At 38.4% G+C, this 24665-nt stretch overlaps 1 protein-coding gene across 1 annotated transcript; it reads left to right on the forward strand.

The window, feature by feature from the left end:
- The first annotated feature begins 9332 nt into the window (after positions 1 to 9332).
- Positions 9333 to 24606, forward strand: LRRC31 (leucine rich repeat containing 31). The gene is made up of 9 exons (XM_081328407.1): positions 9333 to 9545; positions 13067 to 13189; positions 14793 to 14960; positions 17738 to 17905; positions 19228 to 19395; positions 20296 to 20463; positions 21006 to 21173; positions 21816 to 21983; positions 23851 to 24606. The coding sequence occupies exons 1-9, from the start codon at positions 9536 to 9538 to the stop codon at positions 24168 to 24170; spliced, it is 1461 nt and encodes a 486-aa protein (XP_081184533.1). The 5' UTR covers positions 9333 to 9535; the 3' UTR covers positions 24171 to 24606.
- The last annotated feature ends 59 nt before the right edge of the window (positions 24607 to 24665 follow it).

The following is a 24665-nucleotide window of genomic DNA, read 5'->3' on the forward strand; positions in this document are numbered from 1 at the left end:
CAGGTTTGCAGAAAAGATTACACAGCCTTGAGAAAAAAGAAAGCATGGGGAAGAAAAGAGCTCAAAATAACTCTGCCCTGATTTTGTTTAATATAAAATGGGAAAGAGAGAAACATTTTCAAGACTGAGGTAAGCCTTTTGAAGTAGAGTAGGTCTCGAAAGGGGCATATCAGGAATTCCACAAATGTTTTTTTTATTGTAATAAGATACAATATCAGAAGCTTACAAGCCTGTCTCTCTGTTTATACACATTGAGCAGTTATGGCTCATGGAAAATGCTGGGGTTAGATCTCACACTGGTTTGTGCAGAACATCACTCCGACTTTCCTTCTGGGCCTCATTCAGGATGCTGGTTTCTGTTGCTTTTATGCAGTGCTTCCTAAATTTTTTCCATCATTACCTAAAATATTTTATCTGAAAGTTTTATTCAACTCTGAAGACGGGTCATAAGCCCCTTCCTTCAGCACCACTGTAACTTTGAATAGTCACTTAACAAATAGTTGCAACCTGAGAACTACTGCACTATTATGAACAATGTCATCAAATGTTCTCTATGTCATTTCAACAAATCACCCCTGGTAATTATTGCCTTGTAGGAACACTTTAATGATGCGGTGGCTCAGTGGGTTAGGACGCTGAGCTTGTCGATCAGAAAGTTGGCAGTTTGGCGGGTCGAATCCCGAGTGCCGCGTAACAGAGTGAGTGCCTGTTACTCGTCCCAGCTTCTGCCAACCTAGCAGTTCGAAAACATGTAAAAATGCAAGTAGAAAAATAGGGACCACTCCGGTGGGAAGGTAACAGCGTTCTGTGCACCTTTGCCGTCTAGTCATGCCGGCTACATGACCACGGAGACGTCCTCGGACAAATGCTGGCTCTTCAGCTTTGAAACGGAGATGAGCACCGGCCCCTAGAGTTGGAAACGACTAGCACGCATGTGCGGGGGAACCTTTACCTTTTTTAGGAACACTTTGGGAGATTTTGAATATATTTTAGTACCTGTTGCAATATATAAGCTGATTTCAATGTCCCTGTTGTGATGGGTAATTGGATTCTTTATTACCCAAAGAAAAAACACTTTTATCCAATTCTGGGTATTTTACCCAACTTTGGGAAGCACTGCTTTAATGATTTGTGGCCTGGATAACTGAAAATTATTGCTTCCTGCATAAAGTTGTCTTTATCTTATAATTTTTGATTCTATCTGTTGTATACTGTATTTTTTATAGAAATCAGACAGGTGGGAAGGCAGGATGGTGGTTTTTTTACAGCACTGAAAGCTTTTCCACAGCTGAGAAAGAGGTGATTAAAAAAATGTGTTAGAACATAAAGGTGTGAGAAAGAAGCCAGATCTAAATCTTGGAGATAACATGTTAGGTTAGACCAGTGTTTCTCAACTGGGGTGACTTGACGTTGTGTGGACCTCAGCTCCCAGAATTCTCCAGTCAGCAAAATGGTCAACTCCACACATCTGAAAGTTGGTAAGGTTGAGAAACACTGGATTAGAGGCTACACTACCCAATTATAGGGGGCGTGATGGCCTAACGATTAAGATGCTGGGTTGTCGACCAGAAAGTGGGCAGTTCAAGACCCAAGTATTGTGTGATGGGGTGAGTTCCTGTTCTTACTCCAGCTCCTGCCAACCTTGCAGTTCAAAAGCATGCAAATGCAATTAGATAAATAGATACCACTTAGGTGGGAAGGTAACAACATTCTGTGCACGTCACGTTCTGTGCATGTCAGCATATAAACACGCTGCTACCTGACCACAGAAGCCTCTGGACAACACTGGCTCTCTCAGTTAGGAAACAGAGATGAGCACAACCCTCTAGTGGGGGACACAACTGGACAGGGGAAACCTTTAACTTTTTTTTTACCCAATTCATAATGTATGAGAGTGAGCAGCATACATCCATAAAAATCAAAAAGAAAAAAAAAATGTCCAACAAACATAGATCCAGTAAAACAAACCGCAATCACACACATAATGGTATATGTTACTTAATTTAAAAACAAAGTTTATTTATAATTAAAGGAATGCAATCTAGAAAAATGTGGTACCCTGCTACTATAGGGCAAGGTCTAAACTATCACACTGAATTTTTATTCCATCTTACCACCTGGTGTAAGGCCACTCCCAATTTGGTAAAAGGCCCCGTCTTCCACACCTCTCTGCTTCCCAAGGATTATTATTTTTCTCATGTGATCCTGAGGAGTCATGCTGTTGAATTAATGCAATGGATCATCACCAGTAATCAATCAAATGGAAATGTGTTGAGAGAAAGCAATTACATTAATGACACAAAACATCAGAGGAATATACAGGCAGTCCTCGACTTACAACAATTCATTTAGTGATCATTCGAAGTTACAATGCCACTGGAAAAAATGACGTATTTTTCACACTTATGGTCTTTGCAGCATCCCCATAGTCATGTGACCAAAATTCAGATGCTTGGCAACTGACTCATATTTATGACAGTTACAATGTCCCAGAGGCCTGTGATCACCTTTTGCAACCTTTTGACAAACAAAGTCAATGGGGATGCTAGATTCACTTAACCATGTTCCTAACTTAACAACTGCACTGATTCATTTAACAATGGTGGCCAGCAAGATTGTAACATGGGGCAAAATTCATTTAACAACTGTCTCATTTAGCAACAGAAATGTGGGCTCAATTGCAGCCGTAAGTCGGAGACTACTTATAAAATAGCACAGGCCTTATATATTTTGTTGTTTCACAACTCTGCATTGATGGGACATTTCTAGAGTTATCAAGAGTGTTTAAAAAGACTACTGTAGGTTCTTTGCATGCGCTTTGCACATGGAAACCTGTGGCATTTTAGTTTGCAGATTGGAAAAGAATGCCCTAAAAATAAAAGCTGTTTTCTACCTATCAAGCCATATCACTTAATTTTGACTGTCCAGATGTTCTTTCCAAACTTCAAGATAATTTCCAGTCCTGCAGTATAACATCTTTTAGAGTAAAGCTGGCAGATAACTGGACCAGAGCTCTTTAATGTCTCTTGATGTTTCTCTCTATGGATTAGTTAAGAATTTTGAAGTAAAGCAGTGTTTTCCAACTAGCCTACTGGTTGAGGAATTCTGGGAGCTGAAGTCCGCACATTTTAAAGCTGCTGAGCTTGAGAAACATTGGAGTATGAAAAAACAGAGGTACCAGCTGTCAAGGCCTGGTTTCATATAGGAATCTTTTCTAATCCTATTCTGTAAATCCTAGCAGTGCAGCACCTTATAGGGATGAAGTCAAGTTAATCACTACTTTAGAGTTTTACCCTGAACAAACCCTTCTTGGCAGCAGGCAAAACCCATTCATCCAGTGATAATTCTGTCACAGTTGGTTAAGCAAGAAATGGAAGTATGGCATTTTGTGGAGTAAAACTAGCTGCGTACACTTAATCAAGCTTTGCGAACTCCAGGGAGAATAAAGAATAAGCTGATGCACATGCAATGTAACTATTGTGTGCAAGTAAAGTTCAGAAGTAAAAGTTTAAATTTTTGAAAATCTTGTCCTTCCGTGATAATAGTGCTGTTCAAAAATGTTATTCAGTTCATATCTAATTTTATTGTGGTGAACTGAATACAGAATAACAGAGTTGGGAGGGACTTTGGAGGTTTTAGTCCAAATCCCTACTTGAGCAGGAGACCCTATCCTATTCCTGACAAATTGCTGTTCAATCTCTTCTTAAAAGCCTCCTTCAGTGATGGTGCACCCACAACTTCTGCAGGCAAACTGTTTCACTGGTTAATTGTTCTCATTGAACTGTTGTTGGGATCTAGGAATCCGCAGAACTAATATTCCCCAACCTGGCAAATTCCATCTGTGGTGGACTTCAACTACCTAATCTTTAGCCAACAGCACACTGGGCCAGGAGAGATTTACTTAGATGACTAAAGCTCCATTTATGAAGTTATAGTATAGGACAGTCTTTGGTGGCCTACTGGTCTATTTCTCTTGATCTACTGAAAATACCAAGTAGCCCTTATCTTCTACCTCTTTGGATAGAGAGCACCAGGTGAAGAGAAAGATGCTTTGGGATTGACAATGCAGTAATTAAGGCAAGTAAAATTTTAAAATAAACTCACAACATACTGAACCCACAAAGTAGCCAGCTACCTTTGAATCTAGCATGTTCTGTGAACTGATGTAGATATTTTATATTTCAGTATGTTGTTTGAACCTACATTAGATTAAATTAAATGAAAGCCATTTCAGCAGCAACCCAGAAAATAATTAGGTTATGCCTGTGTGTTGTGTATATATGCACATACACATATACATGTACATATACATATAGGATTTATTTAAAGCAGTTTCATTTTGGTTTTCCTTAGATGCATCAGAACAAGCATTATCATGGGAATTGTACAATGTAGAAATTTGTGCTAGGAAAGGGATCTAGAGGTAAGATCCTGCTGTGAACCTCTCCAGGTCTCTAGAAAACTAAGCAAAAATGGACTACCAAATCATACCTGTAACAAAAAATGGCAAAACAAAATGGGAATCATATTGCAAGTCTTCTATGATATGGAAGGTTCCCATTTATTTGTTAAATTACTCCTAAATTCCAAATCCATCAGAAACAAATTTGCATACTTACAAACTGGATTTTCTTGCCCCTCTACATGCTAGAGTTAATGTGTTTAAACCACCACAGCTAGAACAAAATCCAGATAAATTCAGTACATTCAAACTTAATGCCTGGTAGAAAATGGTCATCCACTACAATCAACAAACCATCCTGCAGACATATATTTAATTTATATCTATTTTTCCATTAGCATTAGTACTCAAATTAGTTTGAAATAAAATAAAATAATAAAATTGCATTTTAATTATTAAAATTTCCCTTATTAGCAAGGTAGCTTCAGCATTAAAACATGAATATATATATATATATATATATATATATATATATATATATATATATATATATATATATATATATATATATATATATATATATATATATATATATATATATATATATATATATATATATATATATATTCATATCAGCAAAAACCAGGAGCAATGAAACAAGTTTATCCTTCTTTGCAGGGAATTCAAAACCTTTCTAAAAAGGACAGAGATTTAGAAGAAATTAATTTGTATAGAACAGAGAACAGTGGCTGAAATATGTTACTTTCAGTTCTAAAAAAGCTTGTTTCCAAAAATATTGTATAAACTTTAAAGATTAAAGTCAAATGATTAGGATAGCTAAAGAACAAGCAGAAATACAATACTTATACATGTGCTTTGCTTGTGTTAAATTACATTCCTCATCTTTTCACATTTCATTAAGCTGGTTTACATCATGAAAAATAACTCATACAATTAAAATGAGGGATACAAAGATCCCTGAAAGTATAGTCATCTGGTAGATGCATGGCCATATCAGTTTTAATAAACAAAGACACTGTAATAATCAAAGATTCATGTGACTGAAATGCCCTTCTATTTCCCTAGTGTGAAACATGTTTTCCTGAGACTATGTTAAAGTTACTCACATTGTTATTACACAGCTGTCCCACATTTAATTTATGGTTGCTTGCATATACTTACAGTAGTTGTCAGTTCCTTCGTTTTGAAACAAGACAAGTGTATATAGAATATGCTGGATCTATGCATTCAGTCTGGTTGGCAGTATTGAAAAAGCATTGCAAAGTCAAGGCATTCTGAACAATGACTTTGATATAACCCCAAACTCAGCTTCTTTGGATTATTCTTTATCCCTACATTTAAGTCCTTTTGATTCTGACATCAGAAGCTCTTTTCCCACATCATCTCCTCAGCCTAGCAGAAACAAAACAATGTAATTATAAGTCAAACATCCCACTGATCTGATAAACCTATTTTGATATTTAACCTGTTAAGCCGTTAACAGCTTTCAAAGCCCTTAATGCATTCGCTGAAAATATTAATTGTTGCAGAAATTTTGCAGTCCACTGTGGAAGAATAATGATCACAGTGGCTTTGGAGTATTATTTGTTTTGCCAAATTTTTCCCCTAAAAAACATTGTGATCTGTAAGTCTTGGTGCCCTAGTTTGCTTATCCTGTTGGGTAGGAAAGATTAAAATCCCATTAAATACACTGAAAAACAAACAAAGATAACAGCAGTTTGCTCTTTAGGTCTTGCTGCCTGTTGGTTACAGCTCTCTGAAGCATTTGGGGGATCTCTTCACAAGAGATCAGTTTCTTCAAGAGAAAAAAAAATAGATAAAAAGATTCATCAGAATGTCAAAATCTAAGATTAGTCAGGAATTTTGAGAATCTGTGAATGATACAGACACTCACCAACTGGCTATCATGAGAAGCTTACTTATTCAGAAAAGACCCCTCTATCGTGGGTATTGATACCATCCTTGTAAAGGTAGTCCTCAATTTAGAACTTAACATCTGCAGTGATTCACTTAATAACTGTGGCAAGAAACATCATAAAAAGGGGCAAAACTCACTAAACAACTGTCTTGCTTAGCAATTGAAATTTTGGGCTCGTTTGTGGTCATAAGTAGAGGATTACCAACATTTGTTTTAACCCAAATGTATTAAATCACAGAAATCATCCTTTCTCAGTCCATTGATTTCTAAAACCTTTCCCAATATGATTATGTCTAACCGAGTGTTTTTCTTTGAAGAAAAGACATTTTCTCCATATATTCAACTGGCTGGACCAACCTTTACTTTGTTCAACATAACCTCAGTTAGCTAATTGGCTTGTGTATACACAACTCTGAATCATAAGCAAACAACATGATAAGAACAGTGATGTGTATAAATCAAGTCTACATCCTTATGGATATATATCAGATAATACACAAATCTATTTGGTTTTTGGTTGCAATTTACGATAGTGAAGAATTCAGACAGAGGGAGTAGCATAAAACTGATATGAAACTGAATCATTATGTGCCATTTAGGATGGAAATAGATTGAAAATAAAATCCTCAGAATATTTTTTTTGTGATTAAATGCAGGCAATATAGGATTTCAGTGTTTGCAAATCCTTTTTGTCAAATCAACTTGTGGCATTAATCCTCTAATGGTATTATTCCCTTAGAATATTTTCCTTTAGGATTATAGAGTCATGATGAGGCAAAGTACAAAAATCCACTTTAATCTTTGAATTATAGATGTGTGGGAAGGAGCTAAAGAGATTGTCCTCGGAAAAAGGTTCGTCTCTCTTCTATTACCTTAATGCCTTCTCTTTCTGACATATTATTGAGACTAAGAATATATTTAGTACGGCTGGTATGCACACAATTGCACTATTTTCCGGATCAGCAAGTTCTTCTCTTAATCGCTCGTATTATAATAAGCGTCTTTTTGAACTTTTGTAACTTACTAAACATGGAACCTGTTCTTGCAGACCAATAAGAAACTATAGCCAGCACAGAATATATAGGTGCAAGTTGTATCTCTAATGTGACACCTTTATTATATGACCCAAAGGTGCTTTTCCAAAAGGCAACTGAACCTCCTTGGTTTTTTCCTTGAAAACGTTTCGCTTCTCATCCAAGAAGCTTCTTCAGTTCTGAACTTCAGAACTCAAGGAGCTTCTTGGATGAGAAGTGATATCTTTTCAAGAAAAAAACCAAGAAAGTCCAGTTGGATTTTGGAGAAGCACCTTTTGGATAAACATGACCTGGATGATTGAGAATCTCCATAGACTCTACTTTATGAATTGCACTGGATATCAGTTAGTTAAAGATACATGTTTTCACCTATGAATCCCTTCATGGCTTAGGGCTTGCAATTTATGAGACCACTTGCCCCCAGTTTTCTTTGCCTGTCCTATAAAATCAGACAGGGTTGTTGTGCTCCAGGTCTCTTCAACAAAAGAGTGTGATCTTTTGGGACCAGAAAGATGCCTTTTATGTTGCTACTTATTTCTGCTATCTGGAACAGTATTCTGTCCACAAAGTTGATTTGGGCCCAAAATTATTGGCATTTAGAAGAGTTTTTAAAACCTGGCTCTTCCAACAAGCCTTAATCAAGGCATTTTGTGAACTATATGAATGTTTGATATTTTAATGCTTATATTCCCTAATGTACTCTCAGGGATTCTGATGGATGGCAAGTGATTGAACCCATATTGCGTATTTGCAAACCAAATAAAACATTTGTCCATGTTTACCCAACCTGTCAGTTTACAACTACACAATTCTAGAAATGTTTTTATCACATTTAGTGCTCACACCCTTGATAGATTGCTCTATTTACCCAACAACACCTGTCTTTGGGGCAGATTGCAATATGCTAACTCCTACACACTCATATTGCAGAGTAACCCATGTTTGAGGCAATTACAACAACAAAAAGATTATTCAGGAAATGTAAAATATTAACACAAAGGATTGCAGTGTAAACCTTTCCTTAGTACCTTACCCAGTTGATTTTTCTGGAATTAAACTCATCAATAATTTGATATGTTGCTTTTTGGTTCATGTTCTGTTTTGTGACTGAATAGGTAATATTACACTGTGGACTTAAATAATTCTTCTGAGATTTATCCTCTGCTCATTGATACTTTAGGGTTATTTTCTTCTTGCTTTCAAAATCATAGTTGCAGTTTGGAATTGAATGTAGTTCAATAAATTGGCAAGTCAGGAGGCATCCAAATTGAATTAAAGAAATAAACAAAAGTATCAATCAATTTAGCCAGGGTTGTCTCTGCTTTTGAGCAAACCACTTATTTCTTAGCTTGGGTTTCAAATCTGTAAAATAGGAATAACAATAACCTGTTCAATAGAATAGTAAATGCAGGCACAATGAAGCCTGCATAGATCTTTTAAAATTAAACATACTGAATAAACAAAAAAAAAGTTATTTCTGAGATCACTTCCTTTTACTTATGATATTAATTTTCTTAGTTATTTGGTTCCATAATTTTCTCAGAGTGCATCAATTTATCCTTAAAACTAGAGGGAGTAAAAAATTAGAGAATACACTGAACATGTTCTTGAAGTATTGAAATTTGAGCTATAAATTGACTCAACCCTTGGAAAACAAATGTAATGCAGCAAAGTGTCACATGTAGCAGACTGTGGGATCAAAGTCTACAAAATTATTCTCCTTTTAGTTTTGGAACAGCAGAAAAGGAAGGAAGGAAGGAAGGAAGGAAGGAAGGAAGGAAGGAAGGAAGGAAGGAAGGAAGGAAGGAAGGAAGGAAGGAAGGAAGGAAGGAAGATTTAAATGAAATATCCAAGCAAAACTATTTACTAAATCTTTGGCAAAATTTGGGTGAAAAGAACCAAAATCAATTGAGAAAAAAATTTGCTTGGAGCAACATCTCTCTACGTTTTTGAAATCTGCCACAGATTTTTAGAATAGAAGTAGTTTGGCTTTTGGTCTCTTCTTCCAAAATTTACCACTTATTTCAGGAAAGTTAACAGCAGAAATTGTCCAAGAAGAACTGAAGCACAGTGAAACAGTTAAAATGATCAAGAGCCCATGTTGAAAATCCCATTGCCAAGGCTGATTTAATTTACAAGTGAGAAACAGTTTTACAGTGCATGGGCAAAGGTAAGTTGCTTGATTTAAAATGTATTCTGTGAAGTTGTTCAACATTTAAAAGAAAAAAAACCCTTTAAAATATGTCTTATTTTTGTGTATATTAGTGCATATGAACCTTGTTTTTAATGGGAGATGAGAAGATTGCAAGTTCCAATGAGAAACAATGTGTAATGTTTATTTAAAGAGATCACATAAAGCTGATAATATATCTGGACTAAAGCTATCGTACACACACACACACACACACACAGACACACACACTAGCTAAACATAAATGCTTTCATTAATGTTTAACAAATTCCTATTTTCCTCAGATTTCTACTAGAATTCTTTCTTCCATCCAGCTTATACACAGAACAAATTTTATTTGCTGCCTCCTTTTCAAATTCTGTTCAAGCATAGTCTAATTGTTTCTTATATAGAGATCTCACTAAGTAATTTGCATTCAGGGGCATCCATAGCAAGCTTTGATGATGTATGCAATGACATTATCATACAACTTTACCTTAAGATGTTGCATTTGCAAGATGACATGGTTGTGAATACTTTCCCTGCCCCATTGAACCCATGTTTGCATGACTGCAAATAAGATATGAGCTATTGTGACCTATCGCTTAGGTCTTTACTCCAGTTCCCACTGAAGACATTACCAGTATGTGACCAACACTGAAGTGTATTTCTTCTTATGTCATAACAGGTGTATTTTAAGGTTAGGAGAAAGAGCTCACAAAAATAAACAATAATTAATAGGTCCAAAAAAGGGACACGGTGGCTCAGTGGGTTAGGACGCTGAGCTTGTCGATCAGAAGGTTGGCAGTTTGGTGGGTGAAATCCCGAGTGCCACGTAACAGAGTGAGCGCCTGTTACTCGTCCCAGCTTCTGCCACGGAGACGTCCTCGGACAAGCGCTGGCTCTTTGGCTTTGAAACGGAGATGAGCACCGGCCCCTAGAGTTGGAAACGACTAGCATGCATGTGCGGGGAAACCTTTACCTTTACCTTAATAGGTCCAGTGGTTCCTCTAGGGATATTAAGAGAAGTCAGAGAGACCATCTATATTAAAAACCAGTGCTTTTTCTGTAAAAGAAAAAGGTGCCAGAACTCACACAATGTCATACAACCCGCCTTGCCTACCGTACAAGATTCCATCCCAAAAAGGTGCCGGACCTCCGTTCTGAGCGTTCTATGACAAAAAAAGCCCTGATTAAAACTGATCAGCCCTCTCTCAAAAGAGGGGGTGGGTAGGACACCACCTATCCTCTGTTTAAAACACAGTTCTTTCAGCAGTCACAAGAAGGTTCCACACCCAATTGCCCTCTAATTCATCTGACCCTGAGAGTACAGATAAACCCCCAAGTGGCCTCAACAACTCTCAGAGAGCTAATGACCAACCTTCAGAGTGCTAATAGCCAGATGACTGCAAACAATATAAATCAATCTATTCTCCACCATTCAGCCAGAACTGAAGATGCTTCTTGGATGAGAAGTGAAATGTCTTCAAGGGGGGAAAAAAACCAAGAAAATCCAGTTGCCTTTTGAAAAGCACCTTTGGGACTAGCGGGCTAAACATTTTGGTTTGTCTCCTTTGTAGATTAGTTGACTGAAAACACAGTTGCCCTAATAAGAATGGATGTATATTTAATTTTTTCCAGTTCAAATAAACTCAATCATTTCATATATTGCTATGCTTGAGTGAAAGAACAATAAATTCAAATTGCCACGTTGCTATGAAGTTCACAGGTGTAGCTTTCAGTCATACTATTACTCAACTGAACACTCAACTGAAGTGTGCAATTCCCTTGGAGCTCAAATTAAGTCCCACTGAATATACTAGAAATTCTTTCAGTGAACCAAAAGAACATTGAGTCCTTTTTAAGCAGACTGAGAAGAACAGTTTAAAATTGATGATGAGTCTTAGACAAAGCCATTTAGCTCTTAAATGATGTATGTACAAACTGATTTTAGAAAAGAGCATGATTTTCAAAGAGGTCAGCCTAATAACCAATGGCCAAGAGGTACTACAACAACAACAACAACAACAATAATAATAATAATAACTGCAGCACCACTTGAACACCATTAGCATTGACAAATTTGCCATTAGTCAACTGCAAAACGCAGCCTTACTAGGAATTGCTTCTATCCTACGACGATATCTGTAATACCATCAAACATCCACATCTGCCTATCCCAGGTCCTTGGACTCAATAGGTAGACAAAAATGCCAAATCCAGGCTGAACATCTGGCTGACTGTACGATGATTAATAATAATAATAAAGTTGGAAGGGATCTTGGAGGTCATCTAGTCCAACCCCCTGCTCAGGCAGGAAACCCTATACCATTTCAGACAAATGGCTGTCCAGTCTCTTCTTAAAAACTTCCAGTGTTGGAGCATTTACAGCTTCTGGAGACAGGTTGTTCCACTGGTTAATTGTTCTAACTGTCAGGAAGTTTCTCCTTAGTTCTAGGTTGCTTCTCTTCTTGATTAGTTTCCATCCATCTCTTCTTGTCTGCCTTCAGGTATGCTGAAGAATAGCTTGACCCCCTCTTCTTTGTGGCAACCCCTGAGTTATTGTAACTCTGTGAGCGTCATTGTCTTGCTCTGCTTGGGTGGTAGTGGTACCATCTCTTGCTTATCTAGGAAAGCTGTGAACAATTCATAAGAAATAGCATAAGGTCAGACAAAGATGAGAACAAAGCAGATCACAACAGATTCCCTCTTTATCACACAACTATTAACCAGTACTTAAACAAGTGATGGCATCAGATCAGCAAACCAGGAACAGTTCATAACACCCAGTAGCTTATTTCACTTCATGGTAACAATAAATATTCCAAGAGTCCTAGATAATGGAAACATTTGTAAATATGGGGGGGGGGGGGGAAGAACCCCCACAACCCAACATTTAAGCTTTCGCTTCAAGGAGAAAAATATGAGTTTTGTAATAATTCATATGTTCCACGCAAAAGTAATATGACTGAATATACCTTTGATAAGGCAAAGACACATTTTTACGAAGGCACTAAAATGAGTCAGCAAAATTGTGTCAACATTTACACTCAAGAAACTTGTCTGACTACTTGTGTCTTAACTAAGGTAACTAATTGCATGCCTTTACGTCCGTCTTGATTCCTGGTGAGTTCCTGGACAATTCTGTGCAGATTGCTTGGCAACTTTTCTTTTTTTTAGAAGTGATCTCCCCTTGCTTTCTTCTACCTAGCGTTACCTAGGGAAAGTAATGGGCTCAGAATCGCCCGCCTGGCTTCTGTGCCTAAGGCAGAACTGGAACTCATAGTCTCCCAGTTCCTGGCCTAATATCTTTCATATTCATAGCTGGCGAAGTCCATTCATTTTCGTCAACTTTATTCACCAAGGATGCCTTTGTATTTCCAAAACTAGGGCAATTAGAGGCCTCACAAAGAGGGTCAGATAGTCCATGCTGCCTGGCTTAGCTTTGTTGGTAGATGCTGAAATGGTATGTTTCTAGTTTCTTTGTTCAGCAGATAACTTGCTGCCTTCTACTTTTCAAGCAGAAACAATGTCATGTCATTGGAGAGTTCAGCAGTTCTGGAAAAAAATGGGCAGATTGCCCTCTGACAAGAAGTTGGATTTAAACAATTGTACATTGGATGTAGTGGATATAACGGAGCTGAGTGAGTATACTTCTGTGGTATTTCTTTTCATATATATATACACATGAACATGCATCAATTATCTTCTCTAGAGGCCCTTCAAGAATCAACTTTGTATTTGTAAAATTTGGAACATCTCAATCTGCTCTTCTTATGTGGAATCTTCTTTCTCTTTAACTTTCCAGCCTCTTCCTTACTCCTTACTTCAAGCCCTTTCCTAAAAAACTTTTTTTTAACAATTTAGAGCCATGTGTCTCAACATCAGCAACTTTAAGATGAGTGGACCAACTCCCAGAATTCCCTCAGCCACTAGGCTGTATTTCCTGCATTGTATGTACTTTTGTTGTAAATTTTTCAGTTCTTCCTTTCCACCCAGTGGGAATGTATTTAATGAATTCCCTCCACAGAAATTTATTCCACATAATATCTGTTATGTACTGAGCTTGTGGTACCACACCACGTGAGCCAACGGCTCCTTTGAAACCTAGACAGACCGTCTCCAGCCTTGCAATTGGTCTACCTTGGCGGGAAGCATGGGTTCCATTCTACTGGCTGCTGCTAGAGGGTTGGACTGTATATATATATAGTGGCTGGGCACGGCCCAGGTTAAGCTCTGTCATAACTAATAAAGGATGTGTTACTCTCTGAACAACTGTGTGTCTTCATTCCGGATCACCAGAGCCCACGACATAACAATATCTACTCGTCTTTAAGGTGCCTTGAGACTATAATTTATTTTGCTGCAATAGACATGAGGAATTAACATTAATTCATTAACTCATTCAACTGCTGCATTTCCACAAAACAATAAAGAGTTTACCTTATGGGAATGCAAAGCTAGGTTTCACATTTCTTTTCTCTCTCTGCTTTTTTTAATGCTGTTGAGAGTTGTAAATCAAAAGAAAGATGATCTACTTATTTTTATTACTGTGTAATAATAAGCATTTTGAGATTGCTATTTACTGCTTAATAATTTATTAAAATGAGCCATCTTTAATTTACCATTTACAAAGCAGGCTTATTAGAGCAAGATATTGTTAGAGCTATCTGCGGTTTGTAACATTAAATAGCATTAAATAGAAATGTACTGTAAAGCTTTCCATCTCCTTGTGGCTAGAGAGGAGAGGGGAAAAAACCAGGAAAATATATATGCTCAAAACTTCATCAGACTTGTTTTCTTAGTGCTACATCATAGCACCTGTGTGTGAATCAATGTGTGAAAATATAGCCAAGGGTTGTTCACACAACCTGCTTCACTCTGGTTAACTGTGATGCTGCTCTTTCAACTGCACAGGGAATAAAGGACCAGCAAAAGTTTTAAAGATGAGCACATTTAATTACATAGTCTAGGTTTACAGAACACACAAAGATGTGGATAGATGAGTTTAGGGTGAACGGAGCCATTATTTCACACCCATGCTTTTATCTTCGTGACTCCACTTCTACTGCCACCTCCCAAGTTTATACAGTACAGTAGTAGAGACATAGATTGCATTGGTGTGGCCTACTGTTAGCCTTAAATAAACTTGGATGCAGGAGTTTAATTTACCAGAAATAACATTCATTCATGTTCTAGCCTTGCCATGTGTTAGCAATCTTTCTCTGTTGCTTGACTGCCTTTTAGCTACTGTACTATCACTGCTGCCAGATTTGGAGGAGATTGATCTTTCCTGGAATGACTTCATAGGAGGAAAACTAGAACATCTGGCCCTTCAGTTTAAACACCTGCAAGAGCTGAAAGTCCTCCAGCTGAACAGCTGCAGACTCACGACCAAGGACATAGGATGTTTAGGTACCATTTAGTAGTAGTAGAATCCACAGAGTTACCCCAATTGACTATGTTATTAAAGAGAATGATAGATGATGGGTGAAATTGCAAAATCTAGAACTGCTTTGAATTGTCTCTAGCATACACCTGGGCCCATCCTGACGCTAAAGCAGGGGAAGATATTGAATCTGATTTGAAGTCTAAATTATTCTCCTTCCACATCTCCATGACCCAGGCACTATTTGGATGGTCAGACCCTGAGGAAAAAGGAAGGCTGGCCTTCTAGCCAGAAGCTCTGCCACTTGCAGTGCTTTTTTTGTAAAAGAAAAAGGTGCCAGAGCTCACATATGTCATACAACCCACTTTGCCTACCCTACAAGGTTCCATCCAAAAAAGGTGCCGGAACTCCGTTCTGAGCGTTCTATGAGAAAAAAAGCCGTGGCCACTTGTATCATCTGTTTTCTCCAGATAAGGCCTGTGTTCCCTTCATGGTAGAAAACAACCACTAAAAGCTGCCGCAGTTATTGTGTAGTGGGTCCGACGCAAGGAAGAGACGCCAGCCGGAGTACGTGTTCAGCTCTTTATTGGAAGGGGGGTAGCGTACTGGCGAATGAGGGTTACCTGGCCTCCTTAAATACCTAGCCAGGTAGGCGAACAACCAATGGGGTTGGCCCTAGGTTTCCCGCCGAAACTGGGTTTCCCGCCAAAACCGTTCAGGCCAACGCCCCTTGGTGGCTGTTGCCATGCAGGAGCCTGCATACATAACACCCCTCCCCCCTTAGAGAAGAACCACATACAACTATAACAATTTAACTATATACAATGTGTGTAATGCAAGGCAACTGTGGGGTGGTCACTTGCACACATAGTCCGCTAGATAGGCAGGTGTCCTGTGGGGCCGGGTGGACCGTCTGGGTGTGGCTTGGCCCTGTACTTGGACAGCCGGTTCGTGGGGCATCTGTGCTGGGTTGCGCAGAGCTGGCTGCAGGAGGCCCTCCTCCTCTGGTTCCGGTTCTGGGTTGTTTCCGGTTGTGGTGACCTCCTCTGGGGTGTGGCTGTTCTGATGGGCATGTGTGGTGCGCTCAGGGACCCATCCTCTGAGCTGGTCAATGTGACGCCTCATGTGTCTGTCCCCCTCCACCCCTACGATGTAAGAGAGGGGTCCAGTTTTCTCAACCACTGTCCCCGGAACCCATGGATGCCCTGCCCCGTAGTTCCTTGCCCAGACCAGGTCCCCCACGTTGAGAACCCTGTGTGCTGGTGATGCTGATGCTGATGCTGATGATGCTATTGTGTAGTGGGTCCGATGCAAGGAAGAGACGCCAGCCAGAGTACGTGTTCAGCTCTTTATTGGAAGGGGGGTAGCATACTGGGGAATGAGGGTTACCTGGCCTTCTTAAATACCTAGCCAGGTAGGCGAACAACCAATGGGGTTGGCCCTAGGTTTCCCGCCAAAACTGGGTTTCCCGCCAAAACCGTTCAGGCCAACGCCCCCTGGTGGCTGTTGCCATGCAGGAGCCTGCATACATAACAGCAGTGATTACAGATAGGAGAGAAATTTATTCTGTTCATGTTTGATCCTCCAATTTTGCATTTTTTAGACAATACAAAAAACACACCTCAATTATCCTTCAAAATTAAGATTGCTGTCTCAATATTGAAATGCATTTTCTCACTATATCAGTATAGCACATTTCATTTTACACTGGAACCTGTGTAAAAAAATAATAGATAAAAATGCACATATTCCTGAACATAATGGCACAGCAACACATCTATTCAGGAAAATTGGATTCAAAATGGTATTGTGTTGACCCAGGGCACAGCACAGAGACAATGCAGTCAGCTGGCAATTCAAACAGTTCCTTTTATTGGTCCCAATTTTCCCCAATTGCTCCCACGTTTTCTGGCAAGCCTCCAACAATAGATCACACACCATATCCCTTGCTGAACTCAAGGCCATAGAGATAACAAGGAAGAAAAGATAAACTTAAGGAGTCCTAGTCCGTTTGAATCCAAGCTTGCCTGAGCAGTTTTCAAAAGAGAGAATCCGAAATACATCCAGAGGTCTTAAAACATTCAATCCACATGGTCAGCCAGTCCAATAGTCAAGGTTTCCAGGTTTCCAAACCGAAGGCACAGAACAAGAGCGACAATACACAACACTCCAATGAATCAGCGTTTGTTCCCGACAAATGCCCCACCCCACAGTGGCTCCTTAAATCTCAATCCCCAAGTGTGCCTTGTGGAGTGGGGCAGAATGCTCTCCTCCCAAGTAATTGAGCTTGCCTGCGTTGTTCCCTCCTTCTCTCCATTCTCTGTGCTCTAGGATCAGGTGTGTGTGTGTGGGGGGGTCTTGCTCATCGCCTGAACTCTGTCTCCCCTGTTCCAATCCTGAAGGGCCCTGGCCTGCCTTGGCCTGCTCTTCCCCACAGTCTTCTGAAGCCACAGACACTTCTCCCTCGGTCTCCATAGGGTCCTGTTCCAGCTCCATTTCTTCCTCAGATTCAAGCTCAGACGGAGGCATGACAGGTTTTTTTTTTTTACACAAAATGGTTTGCAATGTGTAAAGAAGTGTGGAAAAAATAGGTACATTAGTACAAATTAGTTCAAATACATTTTCTAGCTACTACGGAAATGAAGAACAGTAAAACAATTGAGGGAAACCAAATCTGTAGATTCTTTACCTCTCTATCAACGACTGAAATCTTCAATAGTTTCATACGTATGTGATACTTTTTGCATATTCAGTTCAATATCCAAAACACCACAAGGAATCCCAAATGCTTTTTTTTTTACAGGAGAAGCAATAGAAGGAATTCCTCATCTTGAAATACTGGATTTATCATGGAATCCTGGCATTGGGGGAAGGCTTTCCCTTCTAAGCTCCAAAATCCTCAAAGGCTCTAAACTCCATACATTAAAAGTAACAGATTGCTGTCTTACTCAGGAAGATGGCAAATCAATAGGTAAGATTCTGTGGCAGAGAGATACTAACATCTTTGGAGTGTTCACTGTATTAGCTTATTCTTCAAACTAAGTGTCTGATTGAATGAACTCATGATGTTCAAGCTCTTCTGAGTGGTCCAGACAGGAAAGCAAAATCATGAGGACTAAATGCTACCTGGGATGTGGTGGCTGAGTGGGTTAGGACACTGAGCTTGTCGATCAGAAGGTCGGCAGTTTGGCGGGTCGAATCCCGAGCGCCGCGTAACAGAGTGAGTGCCTGTTACTCGTCCCAGCTTCTGCCAACCTAGCAGTTCGAAAGCACGTAAAAATGCAAGTAGAAAAATAGGGACCACTACGGTGGGAAGGTAACAGCGTTCCGTGCGCCTTTGGCATCTAGTGAATGTGAACTGGACAATTACTGTGGATAATTTCCAGTTTAATTTGCATGCAGGACACATCCAGAACATCCAACTGTATCTCCAAATCAGAGCAAGCACTCACGGCACTTACTTCAGCTAGCAAAAATATAGCTTAATATTTATTTATTGAACTGTTGCAAACTTAGGAAAATAACTATAAAAATAAATAGCAGGCAAAATTAGGGAAAGAAACATGAACACCATAGTTTACAATATTTATATCTATATCCATATCTACATGTCCCACAACGTTTGAAAGCCACTGGAAAGTGTAGCCTTAATCTCTTTTATATGTAACAGCAGAATAGGATGTGGTGTTTATTCTACATCATGAAAGAATCAACATGGCAGATAGGGATGATTTATCCAATAATAGAAGTGTCTGTTCCCTAGAATACATATTAGTAATATTAGGGTACCATGCAAGTAGGTGCACTTGAACATCTAGCTGCTGTAATGGTGTTATCTCAAGACTTAATGGCTATTGTGTTATATAACTTTTTATATTTAAATTTGAGCCAGTCAAAGGCTTAAGATATTTTATTTCCTTCATTTGTTGTTATAAATGATATTTGGTGATTTGGTGCTGAATTCTGAGGATGTTTTCCTGGGCAGATCTGGAGATAAGAGGTTGGGGACTGCACAATCTAAAGATTTTCTAGCCCAGACCTCAGATGTTAGTCATAAATGGTCAAGAGAGAATTCCTTTTCCAATATGGTAGGTGTAGTTTCTCAGACACTTGGAATCCATTACAAGAATTTTCAGAAACTTTATTAAAATGTTTCTGTGATATTTCTTTAGTGATCATAGTTCAGAAATGTTTGGGTAATTTCCTAAGCAGTAAACTATTTTTTAAAAATTCTTTCCAACTCTCTGCTATCCTGTATTCCAGTGTTCTTAACTGCATCTGTCTTATTTTCAGCTCGGCTTCTAAGTAGGATCCCCAGCCTCAAAATTCTGGACTTGTCAATCAATGTAAAATTGGGATGTAGCCTTAAAAGTATTGCTCAGGAATTACAGTTTGTTTCAAGCTTGCAAGTATTAAATCTGAACACATGTGGATTAGAGCAAGATGGCTTCCATTCCATAGGTAATTATAGGTGTTAATTGGGAGCTGAGATTTTTTTTTTCATAAGTAAATTTGTATCCAATTTTTTTGGGTGGGGATTGAAAACAACATGACGAAGGCTGGTATGGTCAAAGCATAAAAAGTTGGGGCTTCAGCCCGATCCTATTTTATCCCTAACCCTATAAAATTAAATAAAATCCTTTAAAAAAAAGTTGGGGTTTGAAGTAAAAATCACATTTTGACATAAGCCCACATATCATTCCATCTGAAGGAGGACCAACAAAAGTAGGATCTAGCCCGTCAAGCTACGGAGTTGTTTCATTACTGTAATTAAAGCTGAATTGTTCATAAATTGAATTTAATTTTACATTTTAGACATTTTTCCATTTTTTAAATGATTGTTTAGCTAAGATACTGATCTTAAGCATCACTTTGTTAAATTCAGCATTTTGAAAACTGATTGCTTGAAATAATGTAAACTTTGTTAACATTCAGAATAAGGATTCTTGAAATAAATGCAAGTTATGAACAGAAAATTAAATGTTTTTGCATAAGAATATTTTAAATGTGCTACCTCTTAGTGATGTTAGAACTTTTATAGAAAAAATATTGAAACTAAAATTTGATAACTTAACTTCCATTCACATCTTAATTCTGAGCTAATCAAAATTAGATTATGCTTCAACCACATTTCTGACAAAAGAAAACTAACATAAGAGTGAATATGGTTAACAATCAGTTAAATGACATTTATCCTTTTGGCTACGTAAATTCAGCATTATTATATTATGTTAATCTTTTTGTAGCATTGTGTACATCCTTGAATCCCATCCTTATGGATGAAATATGGTTTATCTGTTGTACAAATAAATATCTCAAATGTGTGTAATTATATAATTAATAAAAACTTACCTATTTCAGATGCTGCTTTCCAATATTTATCGGAATTGAGAACATTAGACGTATCATGTAATAAATTGATTGGAGGAGTTTTCCAGTCTTTGGCTGGTCATTTGGCCAGTTTAAGTAAACTTGAAATCCTGAATCTTCATCAGTGTTGTATTACAGAAGAGGACATGTTGGTTTTATGTAAGAAATATGTGGAAATGCCTTATAATGAATTGTAAAATCATTTAGCTGTGAGAAGCAGTGTTTGTTGGCCCATGCAAAACTGGGATCATCAATTCTGCCAGGTTTTTAACAAAAGCTGAGAGCAGGGCCATTATTGAAAATTACAGCAGAGAAATAGATTTGTCTGTTCGGTTAAGTGAGATAAATATCCCAGTCTAATCAATTAAATCACCTTTAATGGGTTGTCAGAGATAGTTTAACGCAATGAGATCATTACTTCAACAGAAGACACTCTTCAAGTGAGGGCTTTCTTAAATATTGGCTATATTGGTCAAGTTGCATTATCTCCTAAGACTGATATTGTTCCATTTCTTTTTAAGCTCTTACTATTATTCCATTTTTCAAATAACTTATAAATGATGTGTTCAAGCAACTGGGGAAAGCAAAGAATAAAAGAAAGACTCCCAGGCCAATACATGGAGCTGGTTATATATTAATGGGTTCAAAATAAATTCTTCTTAATTTTACCGTATTATCTCTGTTATCTATTTCCCCCCCAGCCCAGATAATACCTCTTTTGTCAAATCTTCGGGAGCTGAATTTATCCTCAAATACAAATGTAGGGATATCTACCTATCATCTTCTTAGCAGACTACGATTTTTACCAAAACTGATATCTGTGCTCCTCAACAATTGTGCCTTGCAACATGATTCATTTCTGTCTCTAGGTAAGAATAGAGTGAAATTCTGTCTTTGCCTCTTTGTGTCCTCCTCTTTCTGGTAGGACTTGTTCATCTTCCAAGATCTTTTATGTATAATCTGCCTATAGAGGCAGACACTCTTAAAATTAATATCTGGGTCCATTATTAAAAGATATCCTTCAGCATGTCCAGTGTTTAGTTCCTTTTAGTTCCATCTAATGTCCAATTTTTAAAATTCAAAACAAAATCCTTTGGGAAGAATTCTTTATTTAAAATATATTGGGCCCTTAATTCATTTGTACATTTCTAAAATCTAAAACCATTATAAAATGTGATAATATATGTCTGTGGGATGCTGCAAGTAGACATAAATGCAGCCATGTTGCTGAATGCCCAAAGTGTGGTCATGTGATTGCAGGGGTGGAGTGACCGTTGGAACTTCGGCACTATGTCGCAACTTCCTTGTTCCAGGTAGAACAACGGTTGCTAAGCAACTGGTTGCAAGTCAAGGGCTACCTGAATAGGGTTTTGTTCCTTAGTAGTAATGAAAGAAGGTTCAAGGGGAACAAAATGTTGGAAAATTGGTTTGATATATTTAGAAATCTAATTTGTATGCATAGGACCGCCTTTCTTTGAAAATATACAAAGGGTTGTTGTTAATCTTTTCAGCTGATGCTGTCTTTCATCTTCCTGAACTGAAGCTAGTAGACCTTTCTTGGAATAAATGTGTTGGTGGCAACTTAAATCTGATTCTGAAAGCAATAAACCCTGATTCCAAGATCCAAGTGTTAAGGCTGAGCAGTTGCAGCTTGGTGGATGAAGATTTGATTGATTTGGGTACGTACAGAAATTCTATCCACCCCCTCCATTTCTCCACAACTATATTGGTTTGTTCATTGGGCATAATGTATCTCCTAAATATCAAAGGAAGTTTGCCCAGGAGAATAGTGTCAAATGGCTCCATTTTTATTGTGAACTAATCCATAGTAACAATCTTTCCCAACCTTCTTGTTGTTGTTGTTGTTGTTGTTGTTAGCTGCGAAGTCGTGTCCGACCCATCGTGACCCTATGGACAACGTTCCGCCAGGCCTTCCTGTCCTCTACCATCTTCTGGAGTCCATTTAAGCTCACGCCTACTGCTTCAGTGACTCCATCCAGCCACCTCATTCTCTGTTATCCCCTTCTTCTATTGCCCTCAATCTTTCCCAGCGTTAGGCTCTTCTCCAGTGAGTCCTTCCTTCTCATTAGGTGGCCAAAGTATTTGAGTTTTAGCTTCAGGATCTGGCCTTCTAAAGAGCAGTCAGGGTTAATCTTCTCTAGGACTGACCGGTTTGATCGCCTTGCAGTCCAAGGGACTCGCAGAAGTCTTCTCCGGCACCATAGTTCAAAGGCCTCAATTCTTTGGCGCTCGGCCTTTCTTATGGTCCAACTTTCACTGCCATACATTGCAACTGGGAAGACCATAGCCTTGACTATACGCACTTTTGTTGACAGGGTGATGTCTCTGCTTTTTAGTGTGCTGTCTAGGCAATGTAGGAAAATGTTGAATTTATAGCTTAATTCTAATTATATTGAAAATATTAGACTCTACACCATAACTTCTATTAATTCTTTTTAAATAGAACTTGATGTTATAACTATGGTCTAAGCATGAACCTTTCTCTAAAAATATTATAGGCATATATACCTACTTATATCTACCAAGTCTGAGCACATTATATCAAACTAATTCTGGGTAGAGATGTAGCCAGTAAATTTAGGCAGCAGGTTATAGTTCTTATTAGTAAAGTGTCTAGAATTATTTTAGTTAATTATGTATTGTATCAGGAATAATTTATTTTATTTTATTTTATTTTAATCCCATTTATATCCCGCCCTTCTCCGAAGACTCAGGGCGGCTTACAAGCTTAGCAATAGCCTTCATTCTATGTATATGCCTGCTTATTAGGGCTTTCGCCCCCCCCCCCCCAAGCGGCATTATTACAAAGTCAGCTTATTGCCCCCAACAATCTGGGTCCTCATTTTACCTACCTCGGAAGGATGGAAGGCTGAGTCAACCTTGAGCCTGGTGGGATAAAAAATAAATAAAAAGGAGGCAGTAAATAGGAAAAATATACTTTATGAAATATTTATGTTCAGTATCCATACTCAAGAGGGATTCCAGCTATATCTTCCAGTGTCTTCAATTCTTTGAGTAAATAGTCAGGACCATATTATCTAATCTTTTATTATCAAGAAAAGAAATGCCATCTAGATCAAAGGGAATTTTTATATGGAAGTATTTTCTGAGGCTACTGCATTTATAAGCTTTGATATTTTCATTTTGAAGAGCTAAGATGATGAACTTTGGGATCTTTTGTGCTCTCATTTTCTTGCAGATGTTTCACTACCCAGATAGATAACATCATCAATGTACCTTCTGCAAGAAAACAACCAAACTCAAAAAGCACCAAGGATCCCACAGTTCAACCCTGAGTTACATATATTCTCTTCTGAACTCTTTTAGACCTCCATGGTTGCCTAATTTAGATAAAACGCATGTCAACTGGAAAGAGAGATGGCACTAATCTCTCTGCTTTCCATTATGACATTCCTTTCCCCAGAGCACAATCCCTGTTCTTTCCTGATACAAAACCCAACCTGAGAGTACAGCTTGTATGTTTTTAAACCCATTACCTACATTTCTCTTGGTTGCTTCTTTCAGCTTTGATCATCCAGGCAGGGCATCTGGCTCAGCTAAAGAACCTGGACCTCAGCTACAATAACAATATTTCAGACCAAGGATGGAAGACCTTCTGTGGAAGCCTAGCTGCTCTCGGGCAGCTTTCTGAATTGGATATTAGCTGTCGTCCTTCATCACGGTGTGGCTGTGGGGAATGGCTGGGGAAGCTGTTGGATGCCCTATCTCAGCTACTTCTGTTCACAGACCTAGAACTAAATGGTTGGCTTCTTTCTGTAGCTCAGCAAAAGCTACTTGAAGATTTCAGGCTGAATAAGAAACGAAATGTCCATTTCAAACTTTGATATGGAGCCTAAAGTTTTGGAGTAGCATACAAATGCCTAGTTGGTGGATTGATGCCTATTTTCTCCAAATTTACCTAAAATGCTACAGCAGGGGTCTCCAGACTTGGTAACTTTTAAGATTTGTGGACTTCAACTTCCAGAACTCCTCAGTCAGCCCAAAAGTTGGAGAGGAAAGGTGGAGGTCTAATGTCTAAGGTAAAGTTTTCCCTGTCAGTTGCGTCCGACTCTAGAGGATGATGGCTGTCCATTGGAGGAAGCCAGTGTTGTCCGAAGACAATTTCTGAGGTCACGTGGCCAGCACGCCTATAAGCTTACTTGAAAATTTCAGGGTTGATATTCGACATCTAATATCTGGTCCTCGCTTATTGATGGGTGGATAGTCAATTCAACCTCTCTTCGTGCTTCCCATCCCAACCACATGAAATGTTCTTTGAGCATTAAAAAAAATACTTATTTACCTCTGAAGATTAAACAGGGATTTAAAAAAAAATAATA

This window comes from Vipera berus (genome assembly GCF_964194415.1).
Source record: "Vipera berus genome assembly, chromosome: 5".
In the NCBI taxonomy this organism is placed as follows: Eukaryota; Metazoa; Chordata; class Lepidosauria; order Squamata; family Viperidae; genus Vipera; species Vipera berus.